General features: G+C 44.7%; 1 protein-coding gene across 1 annotated transcript in view; it reads right to left on the bottom strand.

Moving 5' to 3' along the window:
- Positions 1-5,150: 5,150 nt before the first annotated feature.
- COL9A1 (collagen type IX alpha 1 chain) overlaps positions 5,151-25,158 on the bottom strand; it is an 88,303-nt gene continuing 68,295 nt past the window's right edge. The window contains exons 35-39 of the mRNA XM_069599491.1: positions 22,251-22,397; positions 21,879-21,933; positions 20,190-20,378; positions 14,163-14,240; positions 5,151-6,055 (exon numbers count right to left, since the gene is read on the bottom strand). Coding sequence (XP_069455592.1) covers positions 5,868-6,055; positions 14,163-14,240; positions 20,190-20,378; positions 21,879-21,933; positions 22,251-22,397 — 657 coding nt within the window. The 3' untranslated portion in view covers positions 5,151-5,867. The remainder of the gene's footprint in view (positions 6,056-14,162; positions 14,241-20,189; positions 20,379-21,878; positions 21,934-22,250; positions 22,398-25,158) is intronic.

Below are 25,158 nucleotides of genomic sequence, written 5' to 3'. Positions count from 1 at the left end.
TTCAAACTGAAATAGCCCACTGAATTGTATTCACTCATTAGTTGACTGGTAAAGGTAGCATTCATGACATGAAACGTGTTTAACTACTGGGAGTCTCAGGAAATAAGACAGATTAATGACCTCAGTCTTGTGTGCTGTGGCTGGAGCAGTACCCCAAACACTTCACTCAGCAAAATTGTGCCAGAGTAACTGCTCGAGTTAGTTAAATTGGATGAAAAACCAGGTGTACACAGAGAAAACTCATCCACAGGAGCAGACCCAGAATAGCAAAAATTTACCTCAAATTTCAGTTCAGTTCAGTTCAGTCGCTCAGTCATGTCTGACTCTTTGTGACCACATGAACCACAGCACACCAGGCCTCCCTGTCCATCACCATCTCCCAGAGTTTACCCAAACTCATGCCCATTGAGTCGGTGACGCCATCCACCATCTCATCCTCTGTCGTCCCCTTCTCCTCCTGCCTTCAATCGTTCCCAGCTTCAGGGTCTTTTCAAATGAGTCAGTTCTTCGCATCAGGTGGCCAAAGTATTGGAGTTTCAGCTTCAGTATCATTCCTCCCAATGAATATTCAGGACTGATTTCCTTTAGGATGGACTGACTGGATCAGTTTGCAGTCCAAGGGACTCTCAAATTTAGGGCAGGCTTATAAAACCAAGCTGTCTAAGAAAAATCTAAATGGAAAAAAATGCCCTGTTCAGAGCCAATAGTCTTCCCTGATAGCTCAGTTGGTAAAGAATCTGCCTGCAATGCAGGAGACCCTGGTTCAATTCCCAGGTCAGGAAGATCCCCTGGAGAAGGGATAGGCTGCCCATTCCAGTATTCTTGGGCTTCCCTGGTGGCTCAGCAGGTAAAGAATCTGCCCACAATGCAGGAGACTCTGGGTTCAATCCCTGGGTTAGGAAGATCCCCTGGAGAAGGGAAAGGCTACCCACTCCAGTCGGAGAAGGCAATGGCACCCCACTCCAGCACTCTTGCCTGGAAAATCCCATAGATGGAGGAGCCTGGTGGGCTGCAGTCCATGAGATCGCTGAGGGTCGGACACGACTGAGTGACTTCACTTTCACTTTTCACTTTCATGCATTAGAGAAGGAAATGGCAACCCACTCAGTGTTCTTGCCTGGAGAATCCCAGGGACGGGGAAGCCTGATGGGCTGCCGTCTGTGGGGTCACACAGAGTCGGACACAACTGAAGTGACTTAGCAGTAGCAGTAGCACCCACTCCAGTATTCTGGCCTGGAGAATTCCGTGGACTGTATAGTCCAGGGGGTCACAAAAAGTTGGACATGACTGAGCAACTTTCATTTTCAGAGCCAATAGTGAGTGATATAGGTTACAACTCCAGGAGTTAGCTACTTACTTCATGAATTTGTCAAAAGAGAATACTAATAAAGTAAGAGATTTCACTAAATTTAGGGGTAGTTAGTACGATTTGAGTTTATCAGAAGGGTGTGTGTCGCCTGACAAGGATAAGCATATGGGTGTAAAGATGCTAACTGCATCACAACATTTTATTTTGCTCTTTTATTTAAAGTACATTTTAGGGGTAAATATTTTTCAGTGCATTAATGTATTTAAATTCAGATTGTTTTATGACATATTTTTAAACTATTTATTTTTAAAATAAGACTTTGGGTGCATTTTGTCCATTCTCTTTGTTGTCTATCTTACCTCATCAAGCTATGTAAGGTTTAATTCAACATACTGCTGTTAAGTGGAATGGCGCAAGGTTTATGCTAAATCCCACGTGGTTATACTGCTTTGAGGAGTTGAATCCTGTATTTTTGGGTTGCATAATGAGTTTGTCAGTTATCTCAGCAATAAAGGATTTGACCCTCGATCAGGGAGTCCTGAGGTGCGGTTGTTAGCAGCATCGCTTCTTTAGTTGAAGCTCCACATTTCAGGCTTGCTGACGGGGGTCAGCCACAGGGAGGCTGCAAGCACTCTCACCTCCCAACCATGAGCCCACGGGTGCCAAGAAGCATGCAGACTGGCCTGTTGCAGGGCTTATGTCAATACCACGCTCGTAATCATACTTCCGTTTGTCACATGAATCCACACTTAGCTTGTAAGAATTACATTCACAGCCCAGCTCAGTGGCAGCTCATAAAAAGCTTGGTCTGATGAATTTGGATGAGAATTAAAAGCAGAAACCAGAGAATATCCAGGCCTTTGTGACTTTGGTCGCACATGGTGATTTCCTCACTAAATCATGTGGGCTTGAGCAAGATGAGAAATGTCAGAGTTAACTTTTCTCAGAAACATAAGCTCTTCCATCCTGAGAGATGGGCCATTAGGTTAAATACACAGCATGTCTCTTTAACAGAAATGAATCCCATCAAAACCTGCCAGCGGATTTAGATTCCTGCTTAGACTGGGAAATGATTTACAGAGTTCTTAATGATCCTCACCCTCAGGTCCATCATGAAGAGTAAAGTAGCCGTGTGCTCTCTACAGGATAGTCTGAAGTCTTTTCGCACAAAAATCTTCAACGTGGAGGCCAGAGACAAATTCAGACAAACCTTAAAAGAAAGTTCCCTGGAGCCAGTTCCCATCATTCGCTTTCTTTGTGGGTATTCTTAGAAAATCTGGCCTCAAGAGCGAGATGTGAAGGGTCCGTTATGGGGAAAGTTAGCATGGATTCCCATTTATTAAGATCAAAACTAGGATCAGTCAGCATCCTCTTCCTGATAACCAGATACATTAAACTGTATGACCAATTGATGCATTATACTTCCTCTAGTTAGTTCTTTAAAGAGCATTTGGGCATGTGTATCTATAGTCATATGTTCTTATGGTAAACCAATTCTGATTTAATATTCACTGAGCCATATGTCCCATGATCAAACTCACTAACAAAGAGTCAGTACATGGCTGAAAAGTATCAGTTTTACTCTAGGAAAAAAAAAAGAGAGACTTGACCTATATTTATTGAAAACAAACGTTCTTTTTCTAAAAAGATATTTTAAATAATTTACATCCATTCCCTGTTTGTAAACAGCAGGATTACTTGTTGGCTAGTGCTTTTCTTAATATCGGCTTTTCACACCTTTTGCCAGGGCTCCCAGAAAATGTTTAAAAACCATTTTCTTGATATTTAGTGTGACTGTATGTATTCCTAGTGATCTTCCCCCGTATTAGTTTATTTTTAAACTCAGACATGTTAATTATCAGAGAAGCTGTAACAGCCAAAAATTAAAGAATACAGAGATTTATCTTCTAAAGCAGGGATTTACATTAAGCTTATTTTAGGTTGCAAGTAAATTAGATTTTACTTATGATGTTTAAGGATAGCAATATTCATGTAGTTAGCTTGAAATAGTGTGTTCATAAATAATAAAATCAATCAAGAAACTGATACAACTACTCATTCATCCCCTTCTGCTAGACAAAGTCAATGATCCCAGACTGTGCTGGGGAATTTATGTGCTCAGTCACCGGGAAGTGATTTCCACAGTTCTTACCCAACCTGTCAGATCTGTGGGATGGAAATCAGGTCACAGTGTCACAGACGCACTGGCTTAGAATTAGATCATCAGCCCTTGAGTAAGTAACACGCACGTTTCTAACCACCTGTAATTACTCCACACTTTTCTCAGCAACTCAGACACCTTCCAACTTCCCTGAGGTCTGGAGGATTTCTGTTTTGCTGGAAAGAGAGATTTGGTCTAATTCAGGATTTATCAACATTCTTTCATGGAGAGGATCAGTGAGATGTTTTCTTTGCAATTTCTCCATCAAGTCTACACTGCTTCTGTAAGCTGTTTCTGAACTGGATTTACGATGGATTACTCCCACCATTGGGGATGTGCTCATTTCGCACAATCGCTTTGTAAGTGGTGGTTTCCAGTTTGCTGTGTCTATGGAGCTTGCTGTACAGCCTTTTGTATATCAAGTTTGTAGAACAGTTGACTCAACTTTTCCTTGAAATTTTATTTTTTTTAATTTTCTTATGAATCTGATAAACCTATTTATCGGAACTGAGAAATGTATTTATTCATCTAATTTTTCTTTTGTTGTATCTGACTGTGTCACTCCAGTTAAAATAAAACCATCTTGGTGAAAATAAAGGCGATTTCTTTGCATTCATTGGATTATATGTCACAGCACCTGAAAAGGTTCGCCATCCGTGTGGAGATCATGTAAGTAGTTATGACCACTGTCTCGTCTGCAAAGATTCTCTCTTCCATGAGGAGGAGGACCGTCCTCCCTGGCATGTAGATGGCACTGACTTACACAACCAAGCTGGAATTGTTCCCCTTACACACAGTCCACACCAGGAGCACGGGACTCGAGGCTGTGAGTGGCTTTAAAGAAACCCAAATACATGTTACATGTTGATTGATTTAACCAAATGAATGGGGCTAAGATTTTAAAATGCTGAGGGAGTCCAGCTGAGGGAAGAAATGCTTCACCAGTGAGGTGAGGCATCACACCTATCAGGGCTCACTCCCCTTGACTTGAGAGAACATAGTTCCATAAACGGAGAAGATCCTGACCTGCGCACTGTGCTTGGCCTGGGACAGGTAATCGTACGCCCTGTGACACAAACTATGTTAAAGCTGGTCAATAGTCAACACAGATGTTGACAAAACAGCAGGCCAGTGTGATTATGTACATAGTAACGGAGTGCTGGAGGGGCCAGGCAATACCTATCTTATTGATAAGAATACAGTGCTTTAGCTGAGCTGCCTTTATACAGCTTATAAGAAAAAATTGAGTACAACATAAATCATTTGTGCAGTGAAGTTCTAAACAGGACAGCACTGAAATGAAGGCAGCAGTTTCTCCCCCGGAACCTGAGCAAGGCTAGACTTGGGGGGCCCGGGCAATCTGCCGTGGCATGCAAGCAGATTTGTGCAAGTGCATTTTTCTGGAAGATGGGTTCAGAACTCTCATTTTATTTCTAAAAGGTCCATGAAACCTCCGCTACCACCTCCCCCAACCCGCCACGCTCCACCCCCACCATACACAAACACACAAAGAACTCTGTCACAAGGCCACACCCTCTGGGGAGCAGTAAGGGCTTTTTAATTTCTCTGCAGAACAAAGCACTAACATTATAAACACAGGCCTGCAGAAAAAGCTTTACGTATCTGAACAACTGTAAGTGACTCCTTTTCATTGAACACAGCTATAAAAAAAACATGCAAGAGAGTAAGAAACCATATTTATTGCTTCTTTGGTACAACCAGAGATGTGACCTCAAACCTTGAAAATAAATAATCTCATCAATAAAACTACTGAACGGTGGGGTATTAAGATTCTTTCTTTGCTTTCATGTGGACGAGCCCAAAATACAAATGGGTTTGGATACAGGACAGTTCAGCAGAAAGGCAAGCTGACGCTGAGAACCCCACGGGTGTAAGGAAACCACCTCAAGTGGCACAGCAACTGCAGAGTCCCCAGGAGCGCAGTGATGGGGATCTTAAGCACCAATTCTGTTGACAGGAATGGGGCCGCTTCTTAGCTAGCCTGGTAAATCCCTGCAGAGCTGGAACGAGCGTCTCAGGACACGCGCTCACTGCAACATGGAAGAACTACTGCAACTGAGGTAAACCAAACCGCGGTCTCTGTTTATTGGCACAGCGGCCGTGACATACCACACACGGATAGCACACGCGAGTTCAAGCGCCTGGGGACGGGACTGCCGATTCACTCAAAGGGAGGGGTGTTGTCTGTCTGTCTGTCTGATCCATTGCTCTGTGGCTCCCCTCAGAGAGAAAGGAGAGAGGATTTGCTGAATAGCACCATTGTCCTAAACCTGATGCTCAGATGGGACTTCTAGGGTACCACTGACGGGGCCGTCTCTCCCCCAGGCGCCTTCTTCAGGCGTGGTTTCCACCGACAGCTGCGTGGCACCAAGCCCCTCACTGACTGGGACCTTTGGTGTTGAATGCCCGCTGACCGGCCTGCATGGTGCAGGACGCTGGCTCGCAGAAACCAGGGGGGCCCGGGGGACCTGGGGGGCCGGGCACACCAGGGATGCCCGCCGCCCCGGGGGGCCCTCGCTCGCCGTCCCGGCCGTTCCTCCCGTAGCTGGCAGGACCCGGGTCACCTGAAACACACAGAGGGCGTGCTTGTGAGCAGGACACCCGCAGACGCAGAAGGCACTGGGCCCCTCCCCAGCCCAGCAGCGTCTGCAGAGGGCCTGGAGAGACGCTCGTAGAAACGACAGGATGGCCAAACCAGATCTGGATGGTGGGACAGGATCCCTTCATGGCAGTTGAGTCGCTGAAAAATTAAAAGTGTTAGGAGACCCCAGAATCTCTCATCCCCTCTCCCATCTGCCAGATACAGCAGCCTCTCCACACAGACGTCTGCTGAGCCCAGGAACAAGCCGACTCAGATGCCAAACACACCTGGACCTCAATCTCTTCATAATTCATCGATACAGTTTGTACTTATTACATAATGAAATTATGTTGGACCCAGTGGGTTAAACAGTTATTCCATCATCATATGTATATTAATCATTAAAATGAATTTCACCTGATTCTGACTTTCTTAACTTGGCTACTAGCAGATTTAAAATCATACACGCCAACTCGTGTTTGCGCCTCACGTTGTATTTCTTCAGACCACGCTCCTGTAGCAGCCACCCTTATTTCTAGAGGGTGATCAAGTTCCAGGCAGGGAGACGTGCCCCTGGGTGGTTGGAAGATGCAGACAGGTGGCTGGAAGGCCTAGCTCTGCCATACGAGTCACTCATCTCCCTGTCTCCTCATCCACAAGATGGATGATGCCTGCCTTAGAACTATATTCTCTGCCTGAATGCACCTGATGAATGACTATTAGAAAATTATTGCTTCGTGTCTCTTAGAAGACTGTGCAATGCACCCCACAAAGCTCCCTGAAATCCTTCTCATCAGAGCTATACCCCAATAGGAACGACACAGTGCCCTAAGCTCTTGTGGGGGTTTCTTTCTTTTGTCAAGTCCAAAGATTGTTTGGTTCCTCCCTAAACCAGTGAGGCGTGGAGTCACAGACCCCATAACAAAGAGACACATTTCTGGGAACATTCTCTCCATTGCACCAGCATGCTGTCACACGATGCCTGCAAAGGTGGTGATACCAGAGGCATGTAAAAGGAATCCTTTGTGCCAGGATAACACAGTGTTTACAGAGATCCTCCTTTGGGTCCGGGCTTCCCTGGTGGTTCCAATGGTAAAGAATTTGCCTATACGCAGGAGACGCAGGTTGGATCCCTGCGTCAGGAAGATCCCCTGGTGAAGGGCATGGCAACCTGCCATGGCTGGAGAATCCCAGGGACAGAGGAGGCTGGTGGGTTGCATGGGGTCACAGAGAGTCGGACACAACTGAGCGACTAACACTTTCATTTCTCCTCGTGTCCACAGTCTTAACCTGGCTATTAAGCCAAAAGGTGAAAACAAAATCTATATGTTCAATTATATTCACTTAGATTTAGTTCCTTTCCCTGTTTCTTGGCAGTTTTTCGTTTTCTGTCCCTATTTTCAGTTCAGTTCAGTCGCTCAGTCGTGTCCGACTCTTGGCGACCCCGTGAACTGCAGCATGCCAGGCCTCCCTGTCCATCACCAACTCCCGGAGTCCACCCAAACCCATGTCCATTGAGTCGGTGATGCCATCCAACCATCTCATCCTCTGTCATCCCCTTCTCCTCCTGTCCTCAATCTTTCCCAGCATCAGGGTCTTTTCCAATGAGTCAGCTCTTCACATCAGGTGGCCAAAGTATTGGAATTTCAGCTTCAACATCAGTCCTTCCAATGAACACCCAGGACTGATCTCCTTTAGGAAGGATTGATTGGATCTCCTTGCAGTCCAAGGGACTCTGAAGAGTCTTCTCCAACACCACAGTTCAAAAGCATCAATTTTTTGGCACTCAGCTTTCTTTATAGTCCAACTCTCACATCCATACATGACCACTGGAAAAACCATAACCTTGACTAGACAGACCTTTGTTGTCAAAGTAATGTCTCTGCTTTTTAATATGCTATCTAGGTTGGGCATAACCTTCCTTCCAAGGAGTAAGAGTCTTTTAATTTCATGGCTTCAATCACCATCTGCAGTGATTTTGGAGCCCAGAAAAACCTTATTTATCCCATTTGCCTTCTGTTGGTCTTGTCGCAGTGATCTGGTCTTTTTTAGCTGCCTTATTACACAGCCCACATACTTTTAGAAGGAAACTACATTAGAGACACTGCTTTACACATAACATTCTTCCCATTATACTTACTATTAGGTCCACAAATAGCCACATTACAGGACAAAATATAGCGAAGCTTTATACATCTCAAGACTGTAGACAAGCAGATATAAGTAATTTCCCTTCATTTATCTCATAAGCCTTCATTTGACTACAACAAGTGATGAAGCAGGTAATTCTGTGTTTCCCTCTCAAGACAAAGTCTACCCCTAACCCACAGCCTCTGTTGACAAGGCTTTAGCAGAACCCTGCCTTTAAGCAGAGCCTGTTCAGATTTCCTGGCACAGAAACAGTTAAAGGTTGAGTTGGTCTTTTAAGGCTTACAAAGAGAGGCCAGATATAAATGCCTTTAAGTGGTCAGGCTGGACAAACGGCAGCCCATGAGCCAATGGTGGGGTTGTGAACAGTGTCATCAGGACACAGCGTGTCCGCTGTTTGCACATTGCCCTGGCAGCTCGGCACTACAAAGCACAGGTCCGGGCTGCAGCAGAAGCCATCTGGCCCTCAGGGCTCAAAAAGCATGGTCCTGCAGCAGGGGGAGGAGAGGGCGGGAAAGGAAGAGAGCGGCATTGACACAAACGTGACCACGCTAAACAGCCAGCCAGCAGGAGCTGCTGTATAGCACACAGAGCTCGGCTGGCTGCCTCGTGACGACCTGGAGGAGAATGGGAGGAGGAGCGGGAGGGAGGTTCACGAGGGAGGGGGTATGTGTATACTTATGCACATATGCATATATATGCTTACATATGCAACGTGTGTGTGTGTGTGTGTATATATATATAGTTGTACGGCAGAAACCTCTTTTCAACTCTTACGGGGAAGAGAAAGCATGAACTGAAATTGCTCTCACTCTGCTTTGCCTCCCTCGTGGGTGTCTGAGCTACACTAGCAGCCTAATATTTAGAGTTTTCTGAAATTTCAAGGACCTATAAAATGTTACTGCCAAACCTTTCATGATTTTTTAAAAATGAATGTCTGTGTAATTCTCTGTATTAACACTAGAGGGCAGTCGTGTTACACACACAGAGGCCCAGCCTCTCGGCCCTAACAACATCTGCAGTGCAATATAAGGGACTAAGACACAGGCTTTAAAAACAAAACAAAACATGGAAATCATTTCCGGCGTTCAATAGGGAATTTCTTACATTTCTCACCTTGCTCTGAGTGCTTGACAAAGCACATATGCTCCAGGAATTCGTGTATAAAGTGGTTTGTTTACGTAAGATCCCCACACCCCAATAAAAGAGTGGAGACAGGACAGCCGCAGAACAGGGGTAAATGACTATTCCAGACTCAAGCCCGGGCTTCCCAGGTGCCACTGGTGGTAAAGAACCCGCCTGCCAACGCAGGAGACGTAAAGGGCTTGGGTTCAATCACTGGGTCAGGAAGATCGTGGCAACCCACTCCAGTATTCTTGCCTGGAGAATCCCATGGACAGAGGAGCCTGGTGGGCTACAGTCCATGGGGTCGCATAGAGTCGTATATGACTGAAGCGACTTAGAAAGCACACACACAGACTTAAGCTTAAAGCGAGTGTGCTCTTTCTGCCTGGGAACTTCTTCACTCAGGATCCACAGGCAAAGCTCATCTATCTGCAAACCTTGAACAAGAAACCCGGTGCAATAAGTGCGAGTCAGTCTAACATCCGGGTTCGTGTTCACACACAACCATCATTTAAGGTCCTCGTTCTCCCAGCACATTTAGATACACAAAGAAGTCAGGGCCCACTCGTAAATATCTTTTCTTCAAATCCCCAGAGTGGGAAGCAACTGGTCCCCAGTGAGTAAGTTCAGTGGCGACAGGCAAAGAGTTACTGGTGGAGAGACACTCCCCAAAGGTCTCTGTTAAGAGACAGACACAGGAGAGGTGAGGGCAGGGGGCAGGGTGTAAGGTCCCAGAGGCCTTGCTCATTGTGGTCCCCACAGCTCTGGGACAGCGGCAGAAAAGGAAGTGTGCCAAAGTCAGGGGCCAGAATGGCAAGACAGACTCAGCACACACCCGGACCGTCCGCACGTTACTCTAGAACATCACAGCACATCACAGCAAGAACCTGGACGCGTGAATGTTGGCCTTGTCACTTACTACCCAAGAGATCTTTGTCAAGGCCCGTGACCTTCATGAGTCTGTATTTCCTCAAACATAAAAGGAGGAATAATAATAACTAAAGGTGCAGAATGGTTGCCGTAAGCCAGGTGCTATGCTAAGTGCTTTCCAGGTATTAACACATCCACAGATCCTCCTCAGTGAGGAGGGTCTATCCATGCACGGGAAGCCCAGCTCCACAGCCCCCCCCTCTTACACACCTGCCCTGCCCACCTCTGGCTGTGAGACTCAAACTCGACGATCTGTGTCCACGTTTAGACGACAGGGCGCTACAGCCAAAACGGCAGTCCCTGCAACTGTCATGATAAGAACCCAAGGTCTGTATCAGACGATGGACCATCACACCCCCAAGGAGCACGCAGTACTTCACAGTGAACATGCTGAGGGAAGGAGGGCAGACAGCGGGCAGAAACAGTCCAGAAAGAGCAGAGCCATTCTGACAACTGACCGATAATGAAGGTATTGCACTTCTTCCAATACATCAGCTATGTTAGCACCAAGAAAGTGAAAGTGAAAGTGAAGTCACTCAGTCGTGTCCGACTCTGTGACCCCATGGATTGTAGCCTACCAGGCTCCTCCATCCATGGAATTTTCCAGGCAAGTGTACTGGAGTGGGTTGCCATTTCCTTCTCCAGGGGATCTTCCTGACCCAGGGATCGAACCCAGGTTTCCCACACTGCAGGCAGATGCTTTACCATCTGAGCTGCCAAGGAAGCCCAAGAATGACCAAATGATCTTCTTTCCATTTAGAAGGACCCAAGTCCCAGATTCAACAACAGGTCGCAGAATATCCTATTCTGCCAGTTCCCTCCTTTACTTAAGATGTGTGTTATCTACGAGGCTCCAGACAAGTCCCTGAACACAGCCCTGGTGAAGGGTCCTAAAGTCCACCCACCATCAGGATTGTGAGGGACCAGAAATCACGTTCCTACCCACACTCCAAGCTCTCCCAAAGATATTTAAAGCAGCCCAGCTACTTAGTGATGTGATTTCCTGGGACCAGCGCTTTGCACTTGTGGTCTGGAGTCACAGCAATTCAGCGGACGGAGGGTCTGAGGTGTTAGGGGCAGTGCTGACTGACAGAAGGTCAAGAAAAATCCACAAAGGCTGAGCCAGGGTCCAGCTCTGCACTTCAGTCACCTCAAAATGCAACAGTGCGTTTGTTACATTAATAATAGTTCTAATAACTGGCATTTCTAGAGCATCCACTATAGCCAGAAACTGTCTTAGGCTCCTTTCATGGATTGATTGTTCTTTAATTCTCAGAATTAGACTCTCTGGGAGATGGGATTATTGATTACTATCTCTCTTTTGTAAGTGGGGACACCAAGGCATGGAGCCAGTCAGGAACTAGCCCAATGCCATAAAGCTCGGGAGTGACGGTCAAGGTGTAAAGCTAGATATCTGAATTACAGAGCCCACACTCCCAAGGGCCCACTCTCAGAGGACTCAATTTAGAGGCATAATGGCCCCAAAATCTCTTGTTCAGGGACCTGATGGATTTGGGAAACTGTTCCCTGAGTACGTTTAGGCAGAAACACGGGGATATGAGCCAACCCGAAACCAATGATCCAGCTGGTGCCTCAAAGCGGATGGTAGACACAGATCCAACTGCGTGCTTTGGAAAGTGAGCCTTGATTCTTTAAAAACTAATCTGTAACTGACTTCACCCTGCTGCTGCTGCTGCTAAGTCGCTCCAGTCGCGTCCGACTCTGTGCGACCCCATAGACGGCAGCCCACCAGGCTCCGCCGTCCCTGGGATTCTCCAGGCAAGAACACCGGAGTGGGTTGCCATTTCCTTCTCCAATGCATGAAAGTGAAAAGTGAAAGTAAAGTCGCTCAGTCGTGCCCAACTCTTAGCGACCCCATGGACTGTAGCCTACCAGGCTCCTCCATCCATGGGATTTTCCAGGCAAGAGTACTGGAGTGGGTTGCCATTGTCTTCTCCGCTGACTTCACCCTAAGTAATGTCAAATATCCCCTCAACGAAAATGTACCTAAAGCACAGAAAACCACAGATGGGTAGAACCAGGAAGGGAGGGGCGAGGGTTGGAAAAATGCAGCAAGGAAACAGAGAAGGGCAGGCTTCCAAGCCCTGGACAAACCTGACTTTAACAAATCAGATTTAAGCCTTAACTCCAAGACCAACATGTAGTCATTTTCACAAGGAAGACCAGCTGAGGGTCATGTAGAGCTGCCAGGGGTGACTTGCCCTACCTGACCACTTGCCCACACACGGATGGCTGGTGTTCTAGAAAGCAAACCCAGGGAGCCCCTTCTAGGCCAAGCAAGGGTCCCGGGGCACCATGCAAATTGCACAGATACAAGCTGGTCTCCACCTTCCTATTTTTAAATGCAAAATGGGATTTATCAACAGATTTTTTTGAAAGCAGAAGTCACCAGATATGATAATGTATTTTTGGTAAATTGTGCCAGTAGTACAAGCTGCTGATCCAGGAACTGTAATTTGTCAACAATATGGGAGAAGGAGAAATTGTCAGGATCTCCTTCAAATACATAGATAATTAGGTAAATCGTAATGATGTTATTTTATTAGCCTTCAAACACTCTATTCCTACCACGGATAAGAGAGACGAGCCGTCAGTAAAGTCTGTTTTCCTTTTCTTTCTGCTAGACGTCCATCAATGAATCCAGACTACTGTTTATTAAAATCTTCCCTGGGTCCCATTCAACTCCAGCCAGATTTTCTTTCCTTTTCTGATCACAAAGGCTTCCTTTTCCAATCACAAAAATTCATCAACTTGTGAAAACATCTTGACAGGCCCACCAATTACCATTTTAGAAAGGCAGCGTTTGAGCTATCTCCAAATGCATTCATACTTTTGAAAATTCTTTTAAATGAGAAAGTGATCACCAGGAGTAATGAAATGGATAATTAGAAAGCAATGATGTTTGGGGGCTGCAATTATAGCCATGATTGACTACCTAAGCCTCCGGCAGAATTAGAAAACGATCATTTCTTTGCTTGATTTCCCTCAACCAAGTTTTTCAGATCCACGGCGGGAGTGTGGGCCACCCTCCTTCTGCACAAGTCCCCTCCCCTGACCGGTTTCCTCAGAGACTTCAGGGGCCTTCCTGAGCCTTGGCCCTGAAGCGCTCAGAGCGTTTACTGGAGGCTCAGGCTATTCACACTCTTCACCTGAACTGGGTTTCAGCCCCCAGGAGGCCGCTTCTGCGCTTGGACTTGGCGGTCGCATCCAGCGGATTCACGTGGGGCAGCCTGGACCTCAGCCACAGAGTAGCCAGTGTGTAAGGAGAGCAGACACCCAGTGAGAGTGCCCACTCTCACACAGACACGACTGTGTCACCTCAGTCTACCCAGCTGGGCTACATTCTTGAAATGACTTTTGGGAGTAGGAATGTGCAGGTTTATTTATTTTGGGATATGGGTTTCTGGAGGGTCCGGGTGTTTGAAGGAGAAGCTTTCAGAATAAAATTTCAGTTATTCCCTGTGCAACATGAATAGCCGAAAACTTGGATTCGTCTTCCTGTTGCTCTGACGTTTTAGTTTAAAAAAAAAAAAAAAAAAGAGGAAACTACCACTGGGCTAGAAATGGACAGGGCCCCATTCATCCAGAGTTTTATAACAAGTGCATTGTGGCTGGACCTCCACAGCAATGTTTAAAGTATTTATTTAAGAAAGTAACATTTCAAGACATGTATTCTTCTCTCAAGGAATACAGACATGATTTACAGACTATTTAACTCTTCATTAAAGGTGGTCTTCAAAAATCGATGCCGGTCATTATTATCACATGATAAGCAGAGATAATCAAAGAGCCATACTTTACAGTGTGATCCAGTTCAGACCGCCTGCTCGATACCACTTCCCACCTCACCCTGCCTTCATCCTTACCTGGGAGACCAGGAGCTCCTGGCAAACCTTTGGGACCTCTTCCTGGGGGGCCACGATCCCCTCTTTCTCCTGCATCACCTGTGTGTCATTAAAGAAATGTTATTTTTCTATATGTCTATAAAAATGAACATAAAGCATAAACATAAATTCAACTTAAAGCAAAGCCCACATTCAGAAACCAAAAAGTCATGAGGTTGTCACAAACTAGGTCTTACTAAGTACATAGCGAGGCAAAAATCGAGTTAATTATATTAAGATATCTAAGGGGAAAAAAATCAAATGATCATCAGTAGATGCTGACAAGCCACTGATACAACATTCAATAAAATAAGTACCAAGCTACTTCCCTAACATGATAAAGTCCATCTATCTCAATCTTGAAGCTGGCACAAAGCTTAACAAGAAACACAAGCAGCAGTTTCACTGAAGTCAGAACATTATTAATACAAACATGCCCACTTTATCACTATTATTTGGTTTGAGCCATCCCTGCTTTCAGGTGATATGACTGTTTTCTTAAACCCTAGAAAATCAACTCGAAACCTGCTATAGACAATAAGAGAATTCAGCGAGGTATAAAATACATGGAAATCAATATTCATTATATATATAAACAACAACAGAAAGAAGAATCAGGAAGGTCTGTGAAATGATGCCCAAGACATTGTTAAGTGTAAAAAGCAAGGCCCAGATGACTTACTAAAGGACAATGTGATTTGCTCCTAAAAGGACATGGGGAAAAATATATATATATATATTCATAGATCCTTTATAGTGTCACTGGTAAGGGTATGTAGGAAACTAAGAACAGCGACTCCCTGATGGAAGGATAAAGAAAACCAGGCAGATGGGAGGCAGGGATGGGACAGACACTCTTCACTAAGCATTTTTTTATACATTTAAAAACTCTTGAACCATGTAAATTCAGCATCACCAAAAATAAATTAATGAAGTTTCAAAATGCAAAGTGTGCTGTCACAGTGCCTACATTTCATTTCTGTCTCATTATTTATAGGGAATGTCCTTTGGATTGCAACCAACCATGTGCCTTTGCAAGACCGTTGATTGAATTCAGGAATTCAGCAGCCACAGAACAAAATCTGTATTCATTATCCTGGCCCCTACAGAGGCCAGACTTGGAAACTTGGCCTCATTAACAAAACACCCTAATACCTTAGTTAACAGGTGTTAAATGACATCGACTACGCCTAGTAGAAGACAACTTCTACTACCCATTAGCACAGTAGTATGCGATTATTATACTATATCCTTAGAAGAGGCAATGGCGTTTCACAATAAGTTCTATACGTCATCTTTTTATCCAAATATTCGTATCAATCCAACCTCATTAAATACCGACAGGTTTGTTACAATTTAAAAAACAAAATCACGCACAGAAAAAAAACAGGAAGAATATCTGTACAGCCATCTGTACATCTGTCAAATAGTCAAAAGCCTCTAATTAAGAAATGGACGTTTAGTAATCATACTTTGACTTTAGCTGTGAATGTCCTTGTGTGAACATTTATATGATGAATCAACATTTTGAAGATAATTTAAATTTTATAAATATTATGTAAGGATATACATAATATTCAAGCTCAGCTTGAACTCATATATATAAACTAGCTATTTTTTACACCCATCATCAATATAACATTACTATAGTAGGAAGATATGACAATTAGCATTTTAAAAACTAACAGCTTATGCTCTCTTGTTAACTCAGCAATTTAAATGTTATTTGACCGTAATTCTCAAGGCCGGCAGTGAGAAAGTGCCACACTTTCTGAAAACACGAGATGAAGATTATAAATTAAAATGCAACTTTCACAGCGATAGTGACAGTTAAGCACATTCCAGCATGAAGCCACACCAACTTCAAAATGTTTGCAAGGAATAAGACCACTGCCTCTTTAAAACAACTTATATATATATGTGTGTGTAAACCAAGTCATAGGAAAAGATAGATATAATGGGTGAAGTGATATGACATTCCTGGAGAGATATGAAAAGCCTTAACAAAAAATCATAATTCTAGAACTGAAAAATACAAGATCTGAAAGTAAAAACTCATTGGATGGAACCGCCAGCATATTTGGACACTGCAGAATGAAGGGAACACAGTGTGGTAACGTTAATTAACAACACTGTATGATATGTAGAATAAAATCTTTTACAAATTAAAGACCCTTGTCTTATCTTCGATGCTGTTTCTGGAGGTCAGTCATGGAAAAACACGTTCTCGACAGGCCCAGGACACAGCCACACCGCAGTCTGCAGCAGCTACGGTGTGTGGGCTCTGCTACCCGCAGGGTTACTCTGCTTCAGCAAACACTGGCCACAGCCTCCAAGATGTAGGAGACCTGGCCTGGGAACTAAAGCCCACCTTTATTAGCCTGTTGTGTCAGAAAGGACATGTAAAAAGCATATAAAAGATGCTTTGGATACAGCATGAAGGGGATAGACACTTTGAGTAGAAAAATAGCTTTTTATGTTCAGAGTGGGGGAAACTAGAGAAATTCATATTGCTCCAAAATTGCTACTGAATTCATCTATTTGGAAGCCATAATCAATGCTCCATCTTCAAGTGAGGATCAACACCGGGAAAGGTGAGCCTCAGGTGTGCCGGGTATACCTTCCCTAGCTTTCACTAACACAGAGACATGTCTGCTTGAGGCCCACTAAAAGATTTAAAGATACACACAGCCTGTCTCAAAGGGGCTTAAAAGTAACAAACCACAAACATTTATAAAGAGTATTTATGACAAGAAAGACTTATTTAATTCTAAGCAAAGTGAACCCAGGTCCAGTCAAGGGTCACCTTCCATGAAAGGAGCACACAGCTCTAACAACGTTTGTGTAGAAGTGTGTAAAACATATCGACAAAAACAAAATATACAAACGCAATGGAAGCTTTGAGTGTGGTCTGAGGCTTATTTCTACCAGCTCCTGTTAAAAATGTTCCACTGTGTTTTTCAAAGTAACTTTTAAGGAAGAAAACAGTAATTTGATTAAGATACAGCCTGAACTGTTAAAAGCTTAGTAAAACTGATTTATTAATAGTTAAACTTGTCTGCATACGAATTTCCCTGGAAAATACCCTCAAAATGACTATGGCAAACCCAGACTCCCATCATCCCTTCTCTTATTAAGGATGAAGAAAAAGGCAAAGAAACACATCTCTTCTCTGATCAGTAAAATGGTAAAGTTTCAAGAGCGGAGTATTTACTCTCAGGGAAAATTTGAGCTCTAAACTTTGGGCATTAGAACACCACGTGTTTTCTACTAAGTAGGACTATTAATGTCTGTGGAGGACAAGAAAGGTCGCGGCCAGCTACCTAGAACCGTACATCTTCAAACATGTGTCAGCACTGAATGATATAGAAAATCTGATTATTCCTTTCTGCCCTCATCCCAGTTTTAAGAAGTAAAACTGAGAGAAGATGCTGCTTTAATGGAACCCAATGCCAAGAAAGGCATGAAGGACAGGGAGAGGACGTTCATTAGAAAAAAGAAAAGAACAGCCTCACTTCTAGTTTATAAATTATGTCATGAATCCCAGGAAACAGAGGGAAGTCCCAAATACGGTCAAACTCTGCTTGATGGATGGACTCAGTGCCAGAGACACTTCTTGGGTTTCAAATATAGAAATATAGTTTTCTTTCCTCCAAAATAAGGTTCACGTGCTGAGGCCCATCCAGCCCCACCCGGACACAACTCTGCACTTCGACTCCCAGCTTCCCGGAAAGTTCTCAGGTCATGTCCCATGTGTTAGGAGTGCTCCTCAGTCCTGCGTGCACATTCAGATCACCTGCAGAATATTTTTAAAGTCTGACACCAAGTAACCAGGTGGCACTAGTGGTAAAGAACCCGCCTGCCAATGCAGGAGACGGAGGAAACCTGAGTTCAGTCTCTGGGTATGGAAGATCCCCTAGAAGAGAGCATAACAGCCCACTCGAGGATTCTTGCCTGGAGCATCCCACGGACGGAGGAGCCTGGTGGGCTTACAGTCCGAAGTGTCATACAGAGTCGGACAAGACTGAAGTGACTTAGCACCAAGTAACCAAGCCAAGTGGATCACAGTATCTGGGAAGGGGCTGCAGACATGGGCAGGGTTGAAGGCTTCCTTAGACGGAAGATGGAACTTCAGGAGCCGGCACCTATGAACTCAAGGTGAAGCTCAGCCCCCAAAATGGGGGCTTCCTTAGAGCTGGAGAAAACAGGGCTGTGATCCCCATCACCCTACAAGGCGGTCCTTCCCAGGGAAGACAGGCAACTGCCCTGCACGAGCACATCTCCACTGGGGGCCCCTCTCCAAAGTCTCTGACTCAGGGAGCCTGGGTGGGCGGGAGGATCTGCCTTCTGAACAAGGTCTCTGGTGATGCTGAGGCCACGGGGACCACTCTTGTGAATCACCACTCTTTGGCTCCCTTTAGTGACGGCACGCAGGCAGAGGAGTCACCGTGGGCTGGGGCACAACAGAGACAGCTTAGCCAACGGTCCAACCACGGTATGGGCTTCCCTAGAATGGTTTACTTTTGCGGGTGAGTGCAGCGTGATCACAGGGAGTACCTCTGGTATGAATCCCTGAACAGAAGCTCAGAGCAGGACCGAGATGAATGGCTAAGGATCCTTTCAGAGAAGAGGTCCAGCTCTCTGTAAGCTGAACTCACAGCTCTCTGCATAGGTGACCTGTCCAGCCTCCAAAAACATGGCAACTGTGCCAAATTCACAAGAGGCCCCAATTAGAGCTCTTTTTTTTTTTTTTAACATGCAGCTTTTCACATGCCAAAAAAAAAAAAAAAAGTAGTGAACAACACTGTGCCAGCTGAGGGTGTTGTGAGCTAAATGCATCTCCCATTCAATTATAGATCCAGAAAGACAGCTTGCTTGACCTCTGACCATTTGCACCATATTTATCCCTAATTGGAGTATCACTGTCTAAAAAACAGAAATCCCTCTCTTGTTTTGTTTTTTTATTGAAGGATAACTGCTTTACAGAATTTTGTTGTTTTCTGTCAAATGGAAACTTACATTACCATATGTAAAATAGATAGCTAATGACAATTTGCTGTATGGCTCAGAAACCTCTCTTGTTTTTGACACCACGTTTTTCTGAAGTTCCTAGAAAGCTGTCAGTCACTCATCGTGATACAGAAACTCCACACTTTGCATCCTTTTGGTAAATTATCTGGGGCACACTGCCCCCAACCTGACCTACTCACCTGAACTAGCAAGCACCATCTGAGGCAGCCCATTCTTCTGCAAATTCTGCAGAATACCTAACACACTCATAATCCTATTTTCCTACAAGACACCGGTTTCAAGAGCTTAACTTGCTTTAAATAAAAGAAGAAACAAACTCTCTCACACGCTCTCAACATGTTAAATAAGGAATACTGTTGTACTTCAGAGCTGAAAAAAATAATCCATCAAAACTGATATACAATCTCACTCTTTAAAAGGAGAGGGGGGTTTCCCTGGTAGTCCAGTGGTTAAGACTCTGCCAGTGTAAGGGGCATGGGTGTGATCCCTGGTCAGGGAACTAAGACCCCATATGCATATTTTTGGCAGAGCCAAAAACAAATAAATAAAAGAAGAGGGAGGCAGCTTTAACTCGAGATGAGAACTGCTAACAAGCCTCATTAGTTGAAGTAATAGATACAAACACTCCAGAGCCAGTCGCCATCTTAGAAGACCTCTACAGTGATTTCAGGGTCTCAAAAAACAAACAAAAAATCTGAACGATCCTGAAGTTTATCTTGAACTACAACCAAAGCAGCATGAGTGGAAAAGATCAAGAGTGAAAGTCAAGGAATCTGAATTCTGGTATTGGTTCTACTGCCATTACACACCAAGGTCAAGAAAATACCAAATGACGGTGTTTTAATCTTCACCAGCCCCACAGAACAGAACGATAATTTCACATCACAGACACCCGGCACGTGCCAGGACAAGTGAATTCACCTAAAAAACAAAAAGGCCAGTGTGTGTTCCTGGCTCCACGTGAGTAAAAGGCCTTACCTTTAGGGCCCCTCACACCGAGAGCACCAGGGGGACCCTTCATGCCCGGGAGGCCGCGGAGTCCCATCTGGCCTGGAAAGCCATTCTCTCCAGGGGGGCCCGGGGGGCCGGGGGGTCCAGGCCGTCCAGGGAGGCCCGAGGCTCCGGAGTCTGGACGCTTGAGACTCGCAGCCATCTGAGCAAAGTGCTCTACAAGGCAGTAAAAAAACCACCCAGGGAAGTCAGAAACACATAGGCTATTCAAGGGAAATGCGAACTATTTCAGGTGCTTTTTTTCTAAATGCATCACCAGAGCTTCAGAACTGGGGGTGAGGGATGAATAAAGCTCGGCTGGTTTCTGCCCCAAGGTGTCACTGATGCCGCCGTGTTCAGCCCTCTTCGGGGGAGAGCTGGTCCTGCTGCCTTGAGGCAGGGGAGGGGATACAGAACCTTAACCTTCAGGACCCAGCCATTTCCAAAAGGATGAGTGTGTCACCCAGAACCTGGCTGGTTATCTGAAAACCCAGGATGCAACACAGCTGTAAGTGGACATCCTGAAGCTGTGTCAAAGCCAAGGACATTGTCCAGAATCAGTACTAAGACACCGTTTGAGACCTGGGCTCATGTCCTTAGCTTGAACATACTACTTTATGTGAAACATCCTGAGGATCCATGACTTGCTAATAATTCTCCTTCTTGAGTTTTTGTCATGCCTGGAAGATACACCAGATGTTAAAGAGAGCCTGCTTCTTGGGAATGGTCACAATCTGTCTTAAAAAATTTATAACTGTGTAGGCTTTTTCAGGATCCATTAAATAGATCAAGAATCATCTACTAAAACCAGAGAATAAGAACATTTTCCCATTAAAATACTCTAAGGGAAATATTCTAGTGTAATATTTTTTAAAGCTTTGGGTGCGAAGGAGAAAATGAATTTGAAACATATTTCTCACCAAAATTTCTAAATTGGTCACATGTAAATACCCTAGGTGGGCGTTATTTAAGTGAGGGTTAGCATAAAGTCATACTTTTCTCAACATGAAATGCTTAAAATGGAAATATCCTTTCAAAATAAGATGTCTTCAATATTGGTTTCCAAATATAGAGGTGACAATTTCATCCTGGAAAACTCTACGCATATACTTGACAAGCTAGACTATCTCATGAACACGTAAAAGGTAAGTGTTTCTTCATGACAGAATTAGTTCCAACTAGAATCAGACAATAAATAGGAATCGCCATAACTACAGATGAATTTAGATAAAGGTTAAGAAATGTGAAAATATATATCACCATTTTGGCAAAATTCCAGTTATAGATTTTCTACCTATGTGGTGCATGAATGGAAATAATGGCCTTAAGCTTCTTAAGGGCAGAAGTCTACTGATCGTTTCTCATATAATCTGCAAAGAGAGCCTAGGTCAATGCCAGGGACACACCAAGGGGTAGGACATTTAGAAGGGAAAGAGCCTGAGAACTTATTTTCCAAAGGAAGGGGAAAAGTGCGTGTGTGTGTGTGTGTGGGTGCGCACGTGTGTGCGTGTGTGTGCGTGTGTGCGCGCGCGTGTAGGCTGACCCAGAAATGTACTACTTGTCCTTGAGGCTATAAGCAAATGGCAACAAACTACTGAACATAAGTGAAATTAACACTATTCAAAATCCCCCACCCTTTAAAGCCTACAAAAAGTCAAGCCATGACGATTTATTTACCTTGTATGACTCTCATGCAAACCTGCTTGATGTGCTGATCGGTCGGTGCTCTGCCCTGGGACGGAAAAGACAAAAGCCAGTTTGTCCACGAACGAAGCCCACAAAGAGGGCATTGTTGAATGGAAAACCGACAGGCTGGGCACGGGACCAGTGGCTGGACTTACAGGAGAACTGGCCCCGCGCTCGCTGCGGAGCAGAGGTAGGGTCCCTCCCAAACGCCTGTCCGCACCCCCAGCCCCCTAGCCCCCCAGACCCCTCCAGTCCCCAGCCCCCAGCCCCGCTCCCCCAGCCCCCAGCCCCCAACCCCCAGCTCCCAGCCCCGCCAAGGGGCGGCACCTCCAGAGGAAAACCGCGGAGCCGGCCCGCACTCACCGGGGGGCCCTGGATCCCGGGCAGGCCCGTGGCGCCCTGCTCCCCCTGCACGCCGCGCGGGCCGGGCGGGCCTCGGGGTCCTTCCTCTCCGGGAAGCCCCCGGCTGCCTTCGGGCCCCCTCACGCCAGGCTCCCCAGGGTTCCCCGCCTGGAACACAGGGGCGGCGCACGTAAGTCCAGGCTGAACACAAGAAGGGCGCCTGCTTCAGGCTGAAAGAAGCACTGACATGAAACTGTAGGTTCACCGACACTCTGCCTCCCAAGTTGAAAATCTAAGCACCAATAGGTGCTGGCTCAGAGGTTACAAAGCCTCAAGGTGAACACACGTAATGCCACACAATTAACTCTCCAGTCTCTCAGAATTCCAATTCAAGCAAACACCTTAAAGATCGTTCTTTGGGGCCTAGATATTATTTCTAAATGTTAATGGAAAAAACACAGTTTAAAATCACGTTCTTCATACTTTAAGCCATTTCTAAGAGCAAGTTTGTTTTTAATAAAACGTGTTACCTCTTTGGGGCCACAGAAAGACTAGAGTTCACAAGACATGTTATGCTGTGTATCACCAATACGAAAGCATAAAATAAAGACATTTCCAAGAACATAAGTTATTTAGCCTTTATAACATTCTTTGGAGAATCTGAGGAAGGAAGCCAGATGTATCCAGGAATTATAAAACACCAACGTGAATTAAATCAACACATTTAAAATGCTGCATTTAAAATACCAGAACAAAAAGGGTGAGTCCATAATTTATCTAAGGATACAGGAAGTTAAAAATCTAAATATTAAAGATGCTTAAACCACTACAATATTGTAAAATAATTAGCCTCCAATTAAAATGAATAAAATTCTTAAAAATAAAAATAAAACTGTTATCAAAAAAATAAAGATGCTTAAAAAAGCAAATCAATTATTTCTTTAAAATAAAACCATATACCAGTTACAGTTTTCTTCTGAAAGCAGACCATTAAAAGCATCTTTATAGTCCTCAACTACAAAAACTGTTTTAAAGAGAAACTAAATTAATTCATTTTTTGTTAAGCTACCTCCAGTGGAATTTGTGACATAGTTACAGTGACTGCTGTTTACAGAATAAAAATGAGAGGATAAAAGTGAAAGAGCGTGGGGGAATGCTACTGCTCCAGATCTGATATTCATAAAGCTGCTCCATCCGGCTTCCTTTTCATACCGTTTCTCTAGGAAAAGTCAACTCATTCAAACATTCAGATGTTTTAACCTGAAGGAAAAAATGGTAATGAAGCAATGCTTCCGCCAGACACATCTTAAGAAAGCTCAAGGAGTATGCTTTTTCCAATCTCTTTGTACAAAAAAAAAAAAAAGAATGATATTCATCTAAGCCAACTTGTCAAGATTGCTTCTTGAAGAAATTATGGCTTAAAAAGATTTCCTGAGAGTCAGGCTCAAGGGAGAAAGCTAAGGATGTGCTGTGGAACTAAAGCTGGGTATTGTCAGGTCACTAGAATGCAAGATATAGCAACTTCTAAAAAAGTCCAGTGTGTGTGTGCTCAGTCGTGTCCAACTTTTTGTGACCCTTTGGACTATAGCTTGCCAGATCCCTGTCTATGGAATTTTCCAGGCAAGAATACTGGAGTGGGTTGCCATCCCCTCTCCAGGGGCTCTTCCCAACCCAGGGATTGGACCCACATCTCTTACATTCCTGCATTGGCAGGGGAGTTCTTTACTAGTGCCACCTCAGAAGCCCAGACTGCTGCTGCTGCTGCTGCTAAGTCGCTTCAGTCATGTCCGACTCTGTGTGACCCCATAGACAGCAGCCCACCAGGCTCTGCCGTCCCTGGGATTCTCCAGGCAAGAACACTGGAGTGGATTGCCATTTCCTTCTCCAGTGCATGAAAGTGAAAAGTGAAAGTGAAGCCGCTCAGTCTTGTCTGACTCTAAGTGATCCCATGGACTGCAGCCTACCAGGCTCCTCCCATGGGATTTTCCAGGCAAGAGTACAGGAGTAGGTTGCCATTGCCTTCTCCAGGGAAGCCCAGACGCTACATTTTAATTTCATTAGTATTCCTTGGGTAGTGACAGAAAAGATGGGGTGGGAAGGGAGGTGATCAATCAAGAGCTAATTCCTAGTACTGCATCCAAATTTAAATGAGATTAACTCACTTTGAACCTGCATTGTTCATCCTTTTTCTTTTATAACTTGAATTCTCACCTTCGAACATTACTGATTATTTCTAGACAGTGAAGAGGATTTCCACTGTCAGATTCTATCCAGGCTTACCCTTTACAGTGTTTCTCAATCCTAAACCATTTCTGTCGAAGATTCTAAGGCATAAAGATGTTCTTTGAAGCTTGACTGTCACATGGTGTTTAGAGGTTGTATGTACACAGGTGTGTGCATTTGTGTGTGTGTGTGTGTGTTAGTCATTCAGTCATGTCCAACTTTTTGAAACCCCATGAACTGTAGCCTGCCAGGCTCCTCTGTCCATGGAATTCTCCAGGCAAGAATACTGGAGTGGGTAGCCATTCCCTTCTCCAGGGGATCTTCCTGACTCAGGGATCGAACCCAGGTCTCTTGTATTGCAGGAGGATTCTTTACCGTCTAAACCACCAGAGAAGTCCAGTATGCACACAGGAAAGATAATACAAAACTTTCCATATCGAGGCTGCATGAAGAGCCCCGGGTGGGGCATGGTAACCAAGGTGGGGTGTGTCCTTCCAGAGAAGGCTGGGTAGAAGATTGGGCTAAATGTTGGTAATCTAAGGAAAGAGAAAGAGTGCCCCAAACTAGAAGAACAGCATATGTTGTTAAACAGCATATGCCAAGTAAAACAAACCACAAAGAGATGAGATCCAGAGAGGTCAGAGATGAGGCTGGGAGGCTGCAACCACTTCATTGAAGGCTTTGTATTCTTTGCCAAGAGTCTGAT

This window comes from Ovis canadensis, chromosome 9 (assembly GCF_042477335.2).
Source record: "Ovis canadensis isolate MfBH-ARS-UI-01 breed Bighorn chromosome 9, ARS-UI_OviCan_v2, whole genome shotgun sequence".
Taxonomy (NCBI): domain Eukaryota; kingdom Metazoa; phylum Chordata; class Mammalia; order Artiodactyla; family Bovidae; genus Ovis; species Ovis canadensis.
The sequence above is the reverse complement of the archived record's forward strand: the minus strand, read 5'-3'. Positions and strand labels throughout refer to the sequence as shown.